The sequence below is a fragment of the Girardinichthys multiradiatus genome, chromosome 1, assembly GCF_021462225.1.
Source record: "Girardinichthys multiradiatus isolate DD_20200921_A chromosome 1, DD_fGirMul_XY1, whole genome shotgun sequence".
NCBI lineage: Eukaryota > Metazoa > Chordata > Actinopteri > Cyprinodontiformes > Goodeidae > Girardinichthys > Girardinichthys multiradiatus.
The window spans coordinates 35,192,367-35,208,957 of NC_061794.1; the positions used below are offsets into that span (position 1 = coordinate 35,192,367).

General features: G+C 40.7%; 1 protein-coding gene across 2 annotated transcripts; it reads left to right on the forward strand.

Annotated features, from left to right (window-relative positions):
• Positions 1-11,382: 11,382 nt before the first annotated feature.
• Positions 11,383-16,104, forward strand: LOC124873583 (polypeptide N-acetylgalactosaminyltransferase 6-like). 2 transcript variants are annotated; one of them, XR_007039581.1, is made up of 6 exons: positions 11,383-12,544; positions 12,790-12,990; positions 13,094-13,225; positions 13,357-13,458; positions 15,169-15,318; positions 15,481-15,559. XR_007039581.1 is itself a non-coding variant. In XM_047374320.1 (6 exons), exons 1-6 carry the CDS (start codon positions 12,503-12,505, stop codon positions 15,580-15,582), a joined length of 645 nt encoding a protein of 214 aa, XP_047230276.1. In that variant the 5' UTR covers positions 11,383-12,502; the 3' UTR covers positions 15,583-16,104. The 2 variants fall into 2 exon arrangements, 1 of the variants encoding a protein (XP_047230276.1); XM_047374320.1 differs by having other exon boundaries at positions 15,253-15,318; positions 15,481-16,104.
• The last annotated feature ends 487 nt before the right edge of the window (positions 16,105-16,591 follow it).

Here is a 16,591-nt window from a genome sequence, read left to right on the forward strand (position 1 = left end):
AGCCAGCCTTCTTTATCAGCTTGTTGAGCTTTTTTAAGTCCTTGGCTCTGATGCTGCTTCCCCAGCAGATGATGGTAGAAGAGATCACACTCTCCACAACAGACTTATAGAAGATATGCAGCATCTTGCTGCAAACACCAAAGGACCTAAGCTTCCTCAAGAAGTACAGTCTGCTCTGTCCCTTCTTGTAGATGACTTCACAGTTGCATCTCCACTCTAGTCTGTTGTCCAGGTGAACACCGAGGTATTTATACTCCTCCACCACCTCCACTTCTTCTCCCATGATAGAAATAGTTTTTGACTTATTCCTGTTTCTCTTAAAATCTACAATCATCTCCTTTGTTTTAGTCACGTTCAAGATGAGATGATTGTTTCCACACCATGCCACAAAGCGGTCCACCACCTTCCTGTACTCAGCTTCTTGTTGTAAGAACAACAATCTAATTCTCAACAAATAAACTAGTTATTTAAAAATGAATGTTTATGAAATATCAGCATAATATGAAGAGTTACAATTAAGGAAGAACACCAATAAGAAGTAGTTTAAAAACATTATTAGACAGCACAAAGTCATGTTGTTTGACTTAAATTTAGTATGCCTACTAGACACAACCAACTGAGTGAACTCCCATCAATGTAAACAAGCAGGTATTGAAGTCACTATGACTTCTAGCTGCCCTAGGAGAAGGTAAATATGCAAAAACAAAAGTAAGCATTAAACCTTCAAATTTTAAAAAAATCATAATGAGCATAGTGATTAACAATGGATTGGTTCTTTTGGATTTCCTTCTTTTTTATGTTTTTTTCTACTATTTCCCTCACGCTCACATTCACAACACTATACTCTCCGTCATCTTGGACCGCATATGTAAATCAGAAACTGTTAGGAATAACCTTTATTAATATCACTCATAGCTGTTTTTCCCATAGTGATATAAAGTATAAGTTCTAATGTTTCCTGTTTGTTAGAATAGGATAAGAATGCTCATTGACACATATTGACACACAGGATAAATTGTCGTGGTGGGCAACACGGTTTTGTGTGTGTGTGTGTGTATGTACAAGGGTTGGACAATGAAACTGAAACACCTGGTTTTAGACCACAATAATTTATTAGTATGATGTAGGGCCTCCTTTTGCGGCCAATACAGCGTCAATTCGTCTTGGGAATGACATATACAAGTCCTGCACAGTGGTCAGAGGGATTTAAGCCATTCTTCTTGCAGGATAATGGCCAGGTCACTATGTGATACTGGTGGACTCGCTCCTCCAAAACACCCCAAAGTGGCTCAATAATATTTAGATCTGGTGACTGTGCAGGCCATGGGAGATGTTCAACTTCACTTTCATGTTCATCAAACCAATCTTTCACCAGTCTTTCTGTGTGTATTGGTGCATTGTCATCCTGATACACGGCACCGCCTTCAGGATACAATGTTTGAACCATTGGATGCACATGGTCCTCAAGAATGGTTCGGTAGTCCTTGGCAGTGATGTGCCCATCTAGCACAAGTATTGGGCCAAGGGAATGCGATTATATGGCAGCCCAAACCATCACTGATCCACCCCCATGCTTCACTCTGGGCATGCAACAGTCTGGGTGGTACGCTTCTTTGGGGCCTCTCCACACCGTAACTCTCCCGGATGTGGGTAAAACAGTAAAGGTGGACTCATCAGAGAACAATACATGTTTCACATTGTCCACAGCCCAAGATTTGCGCTCCTTGCACCATTGAAACCGACGTTTGGCATTGGCATGAGTGACCAAAGGTTTGGCTATAGCAGCCCGGCCGTGTATATTGACCCTGTGGAACTCCCGACGGACAGTTCTGGTGGAATCAGGAGAGTTGAGGTGCACATTTAATTCTGCCGTGATTTGGGCAGCCGTGGTTTTATGTTTCTTGGATACAATCCGGATTAGCACCCGAACATCCCTTTCAGACAGCTTCCTCTTGCGTCCACAGCTAATCCTGTTGGATGTGGTTCGTCCTTCTTGGTGGTATGCTGACATTACCCTGGATACCGTGGCTCTTGATACATCACTAAGACTTGCTGTCTTGGTCACAGATGCGCCAGCAAGACGTGCACCAACAATTTGTCCTCTTTTGAACTCTGGTATGTCACCCATAATGTTGTGTGCATTTCAATATTTTGAGCAAAACTGAGCTCTTACCCTGCTAATTGAACCTTCACACTCTGCTCTTACTGGTGCAATGTGCAATCAATGAAGACTGGCTACCAGGCTGGTCCAATTTAGCCATGAAACCTCCCACACTAAAATGACAGGTGTTTCAGTTTCATTGTCCAACCCCTGTATGTGTGCCTTGTATTTAGAAGGTGCTGGACTCCTGGTGGAGGTGACAGGTGTTTTCCATCTTCGGTGATGAGCTCTGGTGTATTTAAGCAGAAGGCAGCCAGCATCTCACCGCTCGAGTGTTAGCCTTCAGTGGTAGAGCTCCAGCAAACTTCTAGTATCACTAAGTATTTCTAGTCTCGACTTTTGCTAACCTGCCTTTGTCTTCTTGTACGCTAGATCGGTGAATACCTGGATGTTACTCAGGCTGGACCGACGGACTGTTTCCCTATGCTCACTTTGTCTCAGACTACAGAAGAACCTAAGCTTCTCAGGTGTCTCGCTGTACTTGTTCTACTGGACTAACCCTGCTGGCTGCCGCCAGGTGATTCCTGCCTCATACTGATCCCGCAGAACCTGTCCACCCTCCACCGCTCTCAAGCAACCCAGCTTCGGCACCGTTCTACCAGACGCTATTGCCCACTTTGTGTACTTGGTGCATTCGTACTTACCGCACGGTGCTCTCATTCCGGTCAGTCCGAATCCCTCTCCTCCTGGCAGAGTTCTCACCCAGCCTAGTGAGTCAGAGTTTCTGACTTAGTTTTTTGGAAGCTATTCTGGATGATCAAGCCTGTCTACGCTTTGAGGATTGCATATCCCCTCTTCTGTCTTTGTTTGGATTCGCATCAAGCTGGCAGCTTTCCTGTTCTCTACATCTCCTGAGCCGAGCCTCAAGCGTACCCTGTCCACCCTGCAACGTAAGCCACCGCACATCAAGCTAATACCTTTGCTCCAAGCTCACACTGAACAGCACCTAGTGAACTCTCTACGGATATTCCTGCCTAAGACCTGGATCCTGCATTTCATTCCCCCTGGCGACCTGACCACCATTACCCAGTAAGCCGTTCTCTGCATCTTGTTAATTCCCATGATCTTAAGGGAGTGTTTAGCAAGAATAAGCCTCTATCCTTACCTCCTCACAGGCCTTATGATTGCGCTATTAATCTTCTTCTCGGCGCACCTCTGCCCTCTAGCAGGCTCTACAACATTTCACGTCCTGAGCAGAAGTCAACGGAGGACTATATAAATGATTCCTTATCAGCAGGTATTATTCGGCCTTCCTCATCACCACTAGGGGCGGGTTTCTTTTTTGTAGGGAAGAAGGATGGTTCTTTGCGTCCCTGTATAGACTATAGGGGCCTAAACCAGATCACTATTAAGAATAAGTACCCACTTCCCCTCATCACCTCTGCCTTTGAACCCGTTTATGGTGCCAGTCTTTTCTAAGTTAGATCTTCGTAACGCTTACCACTTGGTCAGGATACGACAGGGGGATGAGTTGAAGATGACATTTAAGACGCCGTTGGGTCACTTCGAGTATTTAGTCATGCCTTTTGGACTATGTAATGCTCCTGTGATTTTTCAAGCCTTGGTCAACGACGTTCTCAGGGATTTTTTGAACATTTTTGTCTTTGTATACTTAGATGACATTCTGATTTACTCTAAGAATATGCAGGAGCATCGCAAACACGTTCGCCAAGTTCTTCAACGCCTTCTGGAGAACCGCCTGTTCGTAAAAGCTGAGAAGTGTGAGTTTCACCAGTCGTTAGTCACCTTCCTGGGCTACATCCTTGAGGGTGAACAGGTACATTCCGATCCAGAAAAAATAAGATCTGTACTAGAATGGCCGGTGCCAGACTCATGCAAGTCTTTGCAGCATTTTTTGGGATTTGCCAATTTTTACAGACGTTTCATCAAGGACTATAGCCTCATTGCTGCACCTCTAACTGCTCTGACTTCTTCGAAGATCTCTTTTTCCTGGACATCAGAAGCCGAAGCAACTTTTTGTACTCTCAAGGAGAAGTTCTCAAGTGCCCCCATCTTGGTCCATCCGGACTCCTCAAGACAGTTTATCCAGGAAGTCGAAGTCTCAGATATCGGGGTCGGAGCGGTGCCGTCACAAAACTCTGAAGATGGGAGACTTCATCCTTGTGCTTTCTTTTCTCGCAGGTTCAGCAGTACTGAAAGAAATTATGACGTGGGTGACAGAACTGCTGGGAATAAAACTGGCACTTGAAGAATGGTGCCACTGGCTTGATGGGCCAAACATCCCATCCAAGACTGAACTGATCACAAGAGCTTGGCCTGCCTACAGTCAACCAAAAGGCTGAACCCGCGTCACTCTCGCTGGTCCTTATTTTTCTCTCGTTTCAACTTATGTATCTCTTTCAGGCCGGGACCAAAGAATACTAAGCCTGATGTCCTCTCCAGACAATTCGCCACAGGCGATTCGGTGAGGGAACCTGCACCCGTCATACCACCCAGTTGGATGGTCGGGGAACTTAGATGGGAGATTGAGGAGACGGTGTTAAAGGCTCAACAACAGGAGCCCGATCCTGGCAATGGGCCACCTAACCGTATCTATGTCCCATCTACAGTATGAGCTCGATTGATTAACTGGCTGCACACAGCAAGGTTTTCGGCTCATCCAGGTGTTAGTAGAACTATTGCATTGGTTCAAAGGAGGACTTGGTGGCACACATTACATAAGGATGTGAAGGAATTTGTTCAGTCTTGTGCTACCTGTGCTAGGAATAAGTCTTGTAACCAGCCTCCTGCAGGTCTTCTTCAACCACTAAGCATCCCAAGTCATCCCTGGTCTCACATAGCTTTGGAGTTTGTTACTGGTCTTCCCCTCTCCTCAGGTATGACAAGAATTCTCACTATTGTGGACCGTTTTTCTAAGGCTTACCATCTCATCCCTCTCAGAAAACTTCCGTCAGCCCTTCAAACCGCCAAACTCCTCACTAAACACATTTTTTGTCTCCACGGAATCCCACAGGACATCTTGTCTGACCGAGGTCCACAGTTCATTTCGCAGGTTTGGAAACAGTTTTGTTTAGCTCTTGGAGCCAGGGTTTCATTAACTTCAGGTTACCACCCACAGTCTAATGGTCAGACCGAAAGGCTAAATCAGCAGCTAGAATCAACCCTATGTTGTCTCACGTCCACTAACCCTTCTGACTGGTGTGCATATCTACCCTGGGTAGAATATGCCTTGAATTCACACATCTCCTCTGCCACTGGAGGCTCACCTTTTGAGGCCACTCTGGGCTATCAGCCACCCCTGTTTGCTGCTGATGAGAAAGACATCACTGTGTCTTCTATCCACCAACATGTCCGCCGCTGTAAGGCCATTTGGAACACGACCGTCCAGAGCCTCAATCGAACTGCAGATCAAAACAAGTGTTTCGCTGATCGCAAACGCAGACCTGCACCGGTGTATCAGCCTGGACAAAAGTTTGGTTGTTGGCACATGATGTGCCCTTTAAGTCTATGTCTCAGAAGCTTTCGCCTCATTTCCTTGGTCCCTATGAGATCAAGACGGTAATTAGTCCGTCTGCTGTTTGTCTTCGCCTACCTGCAAATCTTCGTATCCATCCTACCTTCCATGTTTCCCAGATCAAACCAGTAGTCTCCAGTGATTTGAGGATTGCATATCCTCTCTTCTGTCTTCGTTTGGATTCGCATCAAGCTGGCAGCTTTCCTGTTCTCTACGTCTCCTGAGGTGAGCCACAAGCGTACCCTGTCCACCCTCCAACGTAAGCCACTGCACATCAAACTAATACCTTTGCTCCGAGCTCACACTGAACAGCACCTAGTGAACTCTCTACGGATATTCCTGCCTAAGACCTGGATCCTGAATCTCAGTCCCCCTGGCAACCTGACCACCATTACCCAGTAAGCCGTTCTCTGCATCTTGTTAATCATTTATTCTTAGTTTCGTTTTCCCTTTCGTTACCCGTACTCATCCATTCTCTTCACTTCTCTCCCTACAGTGAGATTTTTGTTGGTTTCGTTCCTGTTTGTTTTTCCAAAAAAACAGTCATTATTTTACTTTCTTCTCCTGAGTGTTCTCTGTATGTGGGTCAGAGCTATTTCGAATACAATCACAGCTAGAGTACATACCAAAAGTTTGTACACACCTTCTCATTCAAAGAGTTTTCTTTATTTCACACTGAAGGCATCGAAACTATGAATTAACATATGTGGAATTATATACTGAACAAAAAAGTGTGAAACAACTGAAAATATGTCTTATATTCTAGGTTCTTCAAAGTAGACACCTTTTGCTTTGATTACTGCTCCGCACACTCTTGGCGTTCTGTTGATGAGCTTCAAGAGGTAGTCACCTGAAATGGTTTTCACTTCACAGGTGTGCCCTTTCAGGTTTAATAAGTGGGATTTCAAGCCTTATAAATGGGGTTGGGACCATCAGTTGTGTTGTGCAGGAAGTGGATACAGTACACAGCTGATAGTCCTACTGAATAGACTGTTAGAATTTGTATTATGGCAAGAAAAGAGCAGCTACGTAAAGAAAAACGAGTGGCCATCATTACTTTAAGAAATGAAGGTCAGTCAGTCCGCTTTGAAAGTGTCCCCAAGTGCAGTCGCAAAAACCATCAAGCGCTACAAAGAAACTGGCTCACATGAGGACCGCCCCAGGAAAGGAAGACCAAGAGTCACCTCTGCTGCAGATGATAAGTTCATCTGAGTCACCAGCCTCAGAAATCACAGGTTAACAGCAGCTCAGATTAGAGAACAGGTCAATGTCACACAGAGTTCTAGCAGCAGACACATCTCTAGAACAACTGTTAAGAGGAGACTGTGTGAATCATGCCTTCATGGTAAAATAGCTGCTAGGAAACCACTGCTGAGGACAGGCAACAAGCAGAAGAGACTTGTTTGGGCTAAAGAACACAAGGAGTGGACATTAGACCAGTGGAAATCTGTGCTTTGGTCTGATGAGGCCAAGTTTGAGATCTTTGGTTCAAACCACCGAGTCTTTGTGCGGTGCAGAATAGGTGAACGGATGGACTCTACATGCCTGGTTCCCACCGTGAAGCATGGAGGAGGAGGTGTGATGGTGTGGGGGTGCTTTGCTGGTGACACTGTTGGGGATTTATTCAAAATTGAAGGCATACTGAACCAGCATGGCTACCACAGCATCTTGCAGCGGCATGGTATTCCATCCGGTTTGCGTTTAGTTGGACCATCATTTATTTTTCAACAGGACAATGACCCCAAACACACCTCCAGGCTGTGTAAGGGCTATTTGACCAAGAAGAAGAGTGATGGGGTGCTGCGCCAGATGACCTGGCCTCAACAGTCACCAGACCTGAACCCAATCGAGATGGTTTGGGTGAGCTGGACCGCAGAGTGAAGGCAAAAGGGCCAACAAGTGCTAAACATCTCTGGGAACTCCTTCAAGACTGTTGGAAAACCATTTCAGTTGACTACCTCTTGAAGCTCATCAACAGAATGCCAAGAGTGTGCAGAGCAGTAATCAAAGCAATAGGTGGCAACTTTGAAGAACCTAGAATATAAGACATATTTTCAGTTGTTTCACACTTTTTTGTTCAGAATATAATTCCACGTGTTAATTCATAGTTTTGATGCCTTCAGTGTGAAGCTACAATATTCATAGTCATGAAAATAAAGAGAACTGTTTGAATGAGAAGGTGTGTCCAAACCTTTGGTCTGTACTGTACCAACCCTACTCACTGCACGTTTCCTTCTTGCTGTGTACCAGAGCACCCTGTAATCCTGTGTATAATAAAACTCGTTAGAAACTTACCTGTTTCTCCCAAGCATTTTCTGCATGTGGGTCAAGTCGGTTTACAAAACTATGACATAAATGGCCCAAGGTTTGTCATGAACGACCTGAGGCTGGGGCACTGGGTTTGATAGTGGAGCAGCCGGGATAACTGGTTTGATTAGAAAGCCACAGCACACTTAGATTAAAGATGGACACCCGCTACTACACAACCTACCAGATAGACACCACAATGGTGACACATAGTCTACTGATAATCACTGAGGGAGTGCACATCCATTGCAGTGTTGGAGTGCCAGATATAAAACTACATGTGACCTTCTATCTGGGCTCTTCGACATCCTTACACAAATGGCAGCGGTCCGAGATGGGAGCCTCAGCGCTGATCTCAGTAATCATTCATCTGCCTAATTTAGATTAAAGGAGCTAAAAGTTAGAAACTGTTTGAGATTCGTTCATTTAAGTCTTTAGATAGTGTGATTGCTTCTGGGGACCAAGGACCGGAGGAGCTCCGAGACGTCTGACCGCCAACAGGGTGTGGTAGCTCGGACAAAACGGATAAAAAATAGCTCATAGGAAACGTAATTTAAATGTAAAAGGCAAGTTAAAAATAACTGAGCTGAAGTGAAACCAGGAGTACAGAATATGTTTCCTGGCAGTCTCACCTCAGCTGCATGACTGAGTCAGATGTTCTAACCAGTTTGAGCAGTTAAATACTCTCCTTAATACATACCAACCTGAATGAGCACTTGTGCACTTCATTCTTAGTGTCTCAGTAAAACGTTGGAGGCAAACAGGAGAACGCAGGCAGTTACTCAAGTAAGTACTTTTCTCATTTAAAGAGAGTGCTGTTTGTTATGTAGCCCAGACACATAAGTATGTTAAGGTTATAATTTTCACTTTTCAAAAATGATTTACTTTGTAAATAAATCAAAGATCTTCTCACTGATTTTATCTATGTCTACATGTTTCATCATAGGCCTTCATAATGATTCTCCTTCTTGTCGAGACTAGTTACTTCATAGTTGAGCCAATCCTTCATGAATTTTCTGCTAAATGAATTTTCTGCCATTGTTAAAATGATAGCTGTGGTTTGAATTGCCTATAAGCCAGATCTATCTTTTAAATGAGGCAATAATTAGCTTGTCAGTAGTGATCTGTACACCAAAAAAGTATGACATGGAGGGTTTTTTTATACTGTAAGCTGTGGATTAGGTGAAATAACTGTATTTCCTTTTAAAATAAGTTTATGCTGTCTATAATGATATATTTGGTTTATTTTTCTGTACTTAGGTCCCCATCTCTCCCTGATTACTATCCCTTTATTTTTTTTCAACATAGAAGGTCAGTTAAGATCGCAGTTTCCAGTTTTCTGTTTTTGTCCTTCATCATACACCTCTATTTCAACTACAGACTAACACCACAATCCCCACGCTTCCCTGTGGAAAGTGTGGTGAAACTTAGAGGATCTATCCCTGACCAGTCAGGCATGTTTACACATCCCTCTGTTCCCAAATGTTCACTTGGATTTTACAGCCAACAAGATTTCAGGCCTCACCATCAGAGGCCTTTCGAAGATCAATGGAGACGGCAAACCATTCACGTGGAGTCGAATGACTGTAGCAAGAGGAATCAAATGGTTATAAAAAAAACAGTTTAACCAGTTTGCCAGTGATCACATCTCTCTGCACCGGAATCTAGGAAAAGACACACAACCTCCAGAGTGAGATTCCCCACAGCTCGTTATCTAAGCAGAACATCATTCATTGCTGACATTACCCTTCAGGCAAGAGATAAATTTACACGTTGTCCAAAAGCTGCCTCTTAACTTCCACTCTGGCTCTGACCGCTGCTTGAAGCAGACGTTTTTGAGATGTCCCGGCCTTCCAACCACCAGTGTGATCATAGTGTTCCACAACGAGGCTTGGTCCACTCTGCTCAGGACAGTCTACAGTGTCCTGCACACATCTCCTGCTGCTCTGCTCACAGAGATCTTACTTGTAGACGATGCCAGCACAGATGGTGAATGTGCTCACTGATAATTACCATGCATTAATGGTTAATGCAACATTCTAATAATAGTACAGTTTGCACATACATATAAATACTAATACAAATATTACAGTGCCTTTTATAAAGTATTCACACCTCCTCAACTTTCCCTTTTCGTGCGACAAACAAAAACTATGTATTTAATTGGGATTTTATGTGAAATACCAGCTCAAAATAATAGATAACAGTGAAGTAGGAGAAAAGTAATACATGCTTTAAAAGACCTTCCCTTTTTTATGATACCCTTAAATAAAAGTGTAATTAATTGCCTCCTTGTGGGAACAAAATTGAACATCTTGGCCTTGATGCAAAATGCACTGTGTAGCAGAAAACTGCACATCTCCCTGAACACATCATCCCAGTCATGAAACATGGAGCTGGCAGCATCATGCTGAGGGGTCCCCATTCTTCATTAAGGACAGGGAAGCTGATTAGAGTTGAAGGAAATATGTGTGAAAGTAAACAGGACAATGCTAGAAGAAAAGAGGCTGAAAAAGACTCATGGCTGAGTGGACGTTTACTCTCCTGCTGAACCACAAACTATATACAACCAGAGTTGAAATAGGATGGGTTATATTAAAGCTTATTCATGTTTTAGAATGGCAAAGGTCAAAGGTTAGACCTAAATCCAAATGAGTATTTGAAGCCAGACTTAAAAATTGATGATCACAGGGGGTTATTTTATCAAATCGGACTGAGCTTGTTGAGAGTTACTCCCAAAGACTTATCACTCTAATTGCAGTGAAAGGTAATGCTTCAAAGTACTGATTCAGGGCAGCCGAATGCAAATGCATGTAACCATCCATAACCATGCATCTTCCTTCTACTTCAAACTTATGTGCTACTTTCTGCTCATATGTCACATACAATACCAATAAGATACATTGATGTTTGTAGTTGTGCTGTGACAAAATGTTCAAACATACATGTATCGCCAGTTGTTAGTATTCTTATATTTCATATAACAGGGGTATGCAAACAGGCATCTATGGATGTACATTGTTCCGTTTGAACAATGTACTTTGACCCGTAATGAATCATGGGATAAGGTGGGACACGGAGGATACACCGGACCAATCCTTCAAATCTGGGGATAAGATGGACGCATTTGTTGGGACCTTGGAGATTGGACAGCATTCGTCGCCTCATCCAGGACGTTATTCACCTACAAATGCGTCCTTCAAAGGATGCAGTCCTGAAGTAAATCTGTAAATCAGTAAATCTGTGTTTGATTAATCTGTGGCTTCAAGGACCCGGATGTGTGACACAAAAATCCGAATTTTGGAACTGAAATTGAATTTCAGACCTGAAAGTGAAAGTAATCAAACTGAATTTTCAATACAAAGCAAAGCAATTTTCAAAGCAAACAAATTCTGTTTTAAACCATTATATTCAGTTACAGTTTTGTGAAATTCATTTTCAAACCAATGCATTTAATTTCAAATTACACAAACACAGATTCTGTCTGAGCAATTCAAATGCAGTTTCTGATGGCACAAGTTTCTTCCCATACCACACCCCCTAGTGCCTCTTTTGACCTTCCACAATGGCTCTTAACTTTGGCTCAAAATAATAAAGAACTGATTAATGTTTTTAAATAAAGACACAATATAATAACAAATTATGGTTTTGTCAGTTTTAATTTTTTTTCATAGAATAATTGCATTGAATTTTCACAGGAGAATGACACTACAAGTACTGGTAATATTTCTTTTTATCTGTTTTTCTTGTCATTAGTTTGGAAACTGTGCTTTTGTTTTTTACATAATTTCCCACAGTATTACCCATATCACATAGAAGAAAATGCATTCATTTTTAAAAGTTTTATGTTCTTTATTTTAAAACCTAAAAACAGAAATGTAGTGGTGGCTCTTTAAAAATTATAACACATGGCTGGAGCCTCTTCTGGTTTGAATTGCTGAAGAGCCCACAGCTGTGGTGAGCCCAAAAATATGCACTAGTGAATATCACAACCTAATGTTTTACAAACCAGTCCCTGCAAAGCAAAATTACAGACGAGGAAATTTTGATTGGAGGCTCAAGTTTGGATGGGAGCCTGTTCCAGAGGAGGAAACGAAGCACAGAAAGGATGAGACGCTCCCTATAAGGTAAATACAAGTTAATATAAATATAGAAATGATTTATAAAGCTCTGTAGTTCTGGTTTTGTCAGCTTGTTACTTTTTTTAATAGAAAGACCAATAAATGCACATAACAATTGAATACCTGTCAGGACAGCTTTCTCTCTTTTTACGGAAATTACAACGGATCAACTGACGTGTCTTTCTTAATAGATAAAGGAGTTTAAAATATTCCAGATTTCATATCTGTCTTTTATCTTTGGCTGGAGTGAAAGAGTAATCTGCTACTAAAATGTATTTCCTGAATAAATGTTCTATTTTCTAAGATCTTAAATAACTATAGTGCTGTTGCTGTAAGTAACATTATCCAGTCATATTTTACAGAACTCCTACCTTTGCTGGTGGCCTGTTCTCTATTTTGAAATCCTACTTTGAGCACATTGGAACTTATGATGACCAGATGGAGTTCTGGGGAGGGGAGAATCTAGAAATGTCTTTTAGGGTAAGAAATTAGCATTTTATATATTTTAAAACATATCCAGTGCATTGCAAATGTATTCATACTATTTGAGCCTTTTCACATTTTGCTATGTTACAAATAATAAATAGTTTTATCTAAATAATGTTGTTTAGGATGGACAAAATGTGAAAGAGTTCAAGCGAGATGGATACTTTTGCAAGGCACTGCATGCCAAATCGAAAGGTTTTTAGTAAAAGTGTTCTCTGATTATGTTTTCTATACTGCAGGTTTGGCAGTGTGGAGGCCTCTTAGAGATCCTTCCTTGTTCTGTTGTGGGCCATATTTTCCGTAAGAGGAGCCCCCACAGCTTTCCAAATGGCAGCGTTACCATCCTCCGCAATCTGGTGCGCCTGGCTGAGGTCTGGATGGATGACTACAGATGGGTCTTCTATCGTACAAACAGAAAAGCTGCTTTCATTTTTCGGACAGTAAGGAAAAATCCTATCTTGAACACATCTTGAAATTTAGGCATTTTAATCGCTTAACATGTCAAAATAATGAGAATCATGCTCGCTCTTATTTACTTTCCAGAATTCATATGGGGATGTTTCTGAACGCCATAAACTCAGAGAAAAATTTAACTGCAAGAGCTTTTCTTGGTACCTAAACAATATTTATCCAGAGGCATATGTTCCTGACATAAGGCCCACAAACTATGGACAGGTACGTTCTTTGTCTTTCCACTGTTGTTCCAAACATTTGAATGTATGGTTAGGATTTTGTCCAGTAAGTGATTCAGAGATGCAGATTCACAAACTTGACCATGGATCATTTTGTTGTTCACTATAATCAAGTTAAACAACACCGGTTGTAACTGCCAACTGGATGTGGAAAAGACCAAAAAGCGATGGGAGGCGTGCCAAATCTTCAAATGTAACAACCGAGGTGAAGCACAGGTATTACATCTTTAGTTAAAACAGGGATCAAAGGACATTTAAGGCATGATCCCACATTTGTTTGTTGGGACTTTAAAAAGTGCATTTAGAGTTTTTATTAATGGAGCCAAGTTTAATTTTACATTTTATACCATCAACTACTATTTTGATTGGTCCCCCTGCAATTTGCAGTGCTTTAGCTCCTTCACGGTGGATCTTAACTGCGCAAACCAAAATGTATGACCAACAATTTATATATAAAGGTTGTGGAAAAGGTTCAGCTTTGCAGAAGTTATCATATAAGAACATCAAATTGGCTTTGAATTGAACCGGATTCCTGCAAATCACAAATTACTTGTTTTTGCAAAGTGTCTTGAGATGACATTAGTTGTACTGTAATTTGGCGATACTATGAAAATAAACTGAATTAAAATTTTAATTATTTAGAGAGACTCTAGGGGTCCAAAATATATTTTTCTTGTTTAATCTTGATGTCATTTGGTTGCAAATTATTAGCTTTATTTATTTTTTATTGGCTATGTTCCATTAATCTAGAAATGACTCAGTCAGTCTCATTCAGCTGAAGAATGTGTATTTTATTTCTTTCAAAAATGTTACAGTATTTTTTCTTTGTTAATAAGCCTAAATGTAAACATTAACAATTAAACATTAATAAACAATTTATTTTGAATTACATAATAAAATAAAACAAATCTAAAAACAGTATCTTGTCAATATTTATAAAACTTAACAAAGTAGCCTTTATCTTACAGTCAGCTTTTCTTTACAGCTCCTGACAATTTTCATTTCTCTGGAGCGAGGGCAAAAATGGCTCTTTGGGTTGTAAATGTTGCTAAGTAGTGATTTAGACAGAGCTTTTTTCTTTTAGCCATTTCATGTGTAATGAATATCAACAAATATGTCTTACCTGAATGGCATGTTCTCCTGTCTTATCCATTTTGAAGAGTGGCTAAGAGTATGTGACATGCCTTTTATATCCAATAGAAACATAAAGCCATGGATGACTAATTTTAAGTTTGTAGACTGGCTGGTCAACGTAAAATGAAAGGTAAAAATAAAAATAAAAATGCTCAAATTTACATTGATATGATATTAGAGGAATTGTGAGGGATGTCAAACAATAAATGTGGCCCAGGTGATCTGGAACAAAAAAATCATTTCTTATTGTTTGAAATTTTGACCACAGAAGAAATTTGCTCCAAAAAAAGGTTTGGTTTTGGTTATTATATTTCAGTTGTTGTTATCATGTTCAGACTTAATATTTAAGTATATCAGTACTTAAGGTACATGCTTCCGTGGTGTTTATTTTTTATTTTTTACACATTAAATGGGTGTTGTTCTCTCTTGTCATCTTCCCTTATCAGGACTTTAAACAGAGCCCCTGCATTTAGCACAAAACAGCTACCTTTGTTTTTCTATTGTTGTGTATGCCACATCCTGTGACCTAGCACTTAACATATACTCAGCAGCCTAAATACTGTGAAGACGTTTGGCTTTAGAGTAATGAAAAATGTCCAACTTCACATAAGAAAACTTTATACTAAGTTCATCAGAACTGTTGCATTTAGTTCAGAGAGCAAAATCAGTACAATATAATAAGTATGGCATCACATAAAAGATCAGTTCCATACCGCCATTTTACTTTAAAATCTTGATTCACACTTTTTGTGTATGTACTTTCATCTAAATGTTATGTTTTCTTATTTCTAGTATTTTGAGTATACTACCAAGAAAGAGATTTGACTTAGTGCTGGCATTGAGTTGTGCTTACATGCAAACCCTGAATTGGTTTAGGCTTTTCTTGAGTGGTGCCAGTCAAAGGGAAAAGCAGCACAAGAGCAACTCTGGATCTTCACAAAGGTAAAACATGTATTTCCACATCATCTTAACCTTTTGCTGTTACAACACTGCCCTTGTTGCAAAGAGAAGAAGTGAGGTTTCAATTTCCTCATTCTTGCTCCTCAGTTGTGAGCTTAAATACTCAAAAAGACATTTGATCATCTTTACTGTTGTTGTTTGCAGACAAACCAAATAAAGAACCCTTTATCAGGCAAATGTTTATCGGTGACCGGTGGCAATGTGATTTTGTCCAAGTGCAAATCCATGCCAAGGAGGCAGAGCTGAGTCTTCATCCAAGCGAAGTGAGAGGCTTTGAGCACGTGGCCCGCCTCTGCTACACTCACATGCTGTTCTGCACATTAAAATTACCAATGTTTCCTGAACAACATTTAAAGATGAATGAATATGGAACATGGTTCAAATGAATCCAATATGTACTGTGAAAAATAGCCTTTTGATGTTGACAGTATTTTGCACTACATAATGTCTGTGCGTTTTGTCTCCAAAATTTAAAGTTGTTTGGGGAAACTTTTATGGCCACCGTTAACAAAATAAAGTCTTATTGTTAAGTTATTGGAGTTGCTCATTGTGTGTATTAGCAAGATCCACTAAAACCTTTTTCTATTGTTGCTCACGTAATTTGTAAAACAAAATTTAGAGGATCACAAGTGGAGGTGGGAGTAGCATTTGTTTTACTTACTTTTCATTGTGTTTTGTATGGGATTGTCTATGTGAAGATAAAACGTAGCACTGAATATTTAAAAAAGAACTCATGGCAAATGGGTATGTAAGAATATTATTCAAAGTAATATATACATTTTTAAGTAATTGCAACTACTTTTCCCCCATATAATAAAGTCAAACATTTGTACTCTTGTTTACATTGGTTAATTTTTTTTAAGTTGTATACGTGTTTGGGTCCCTTTATTTTGCTGATTTTGTCATGTCGACTCTAATGCGGGTTCAGCTGTTAATCAAATATTGGATTTTCCAAGTTCCAAATAAGTCCTCTAACTTTAGAATTGCGACTGGGAGAGTTGAAGGTATTTTGCTGCATTCAATTTGTCCTGGAAACTAAAGCTTAGACCTGGAAATAACATCACATTCGAAGAGCTAGTAAGTAGTTTATGCCTGCAACTTTCACTGTGCTCGATGTACATGGCCGCCATATCGTGAACAACTGAGGGATGCTCGGCAACCTCCAACTTTCTCAGTCTGAATATTCACTTCATGAGGCTCTCTTGTTGTTTTTCTGACTGGGAACTCAAGAAATCTAAGTAGCCCAGAGTTTCCA

What these genes read in the sequence shown, in the direction of transcription:
- LOC124873583 (XM_047374320.1), top strand. Translation starts at nt 12,503, where the DNA reads ATGGAGTTCTGGGGAGGGGAGAATCTAGAAATGTCTTTTAGG. An exon ending in CTGCTTTCATTTTTCGGACA is followed by an intron (nt 12,991 to 13,093) that starts GTAAGGAAAAAT and finishes TTTACTTTCCAG; the next exon opens with AATTCATATGGGGATGTTTC. An exon ending in AACTCTGGATCTTCACAAAG is followed by an intron (nt 15,319 to 15,480) that starts GTAAAACATGTA and finishes TGTTGTTTGCAG; the next exon opens with ACAAACCAAATAAAGAACCC.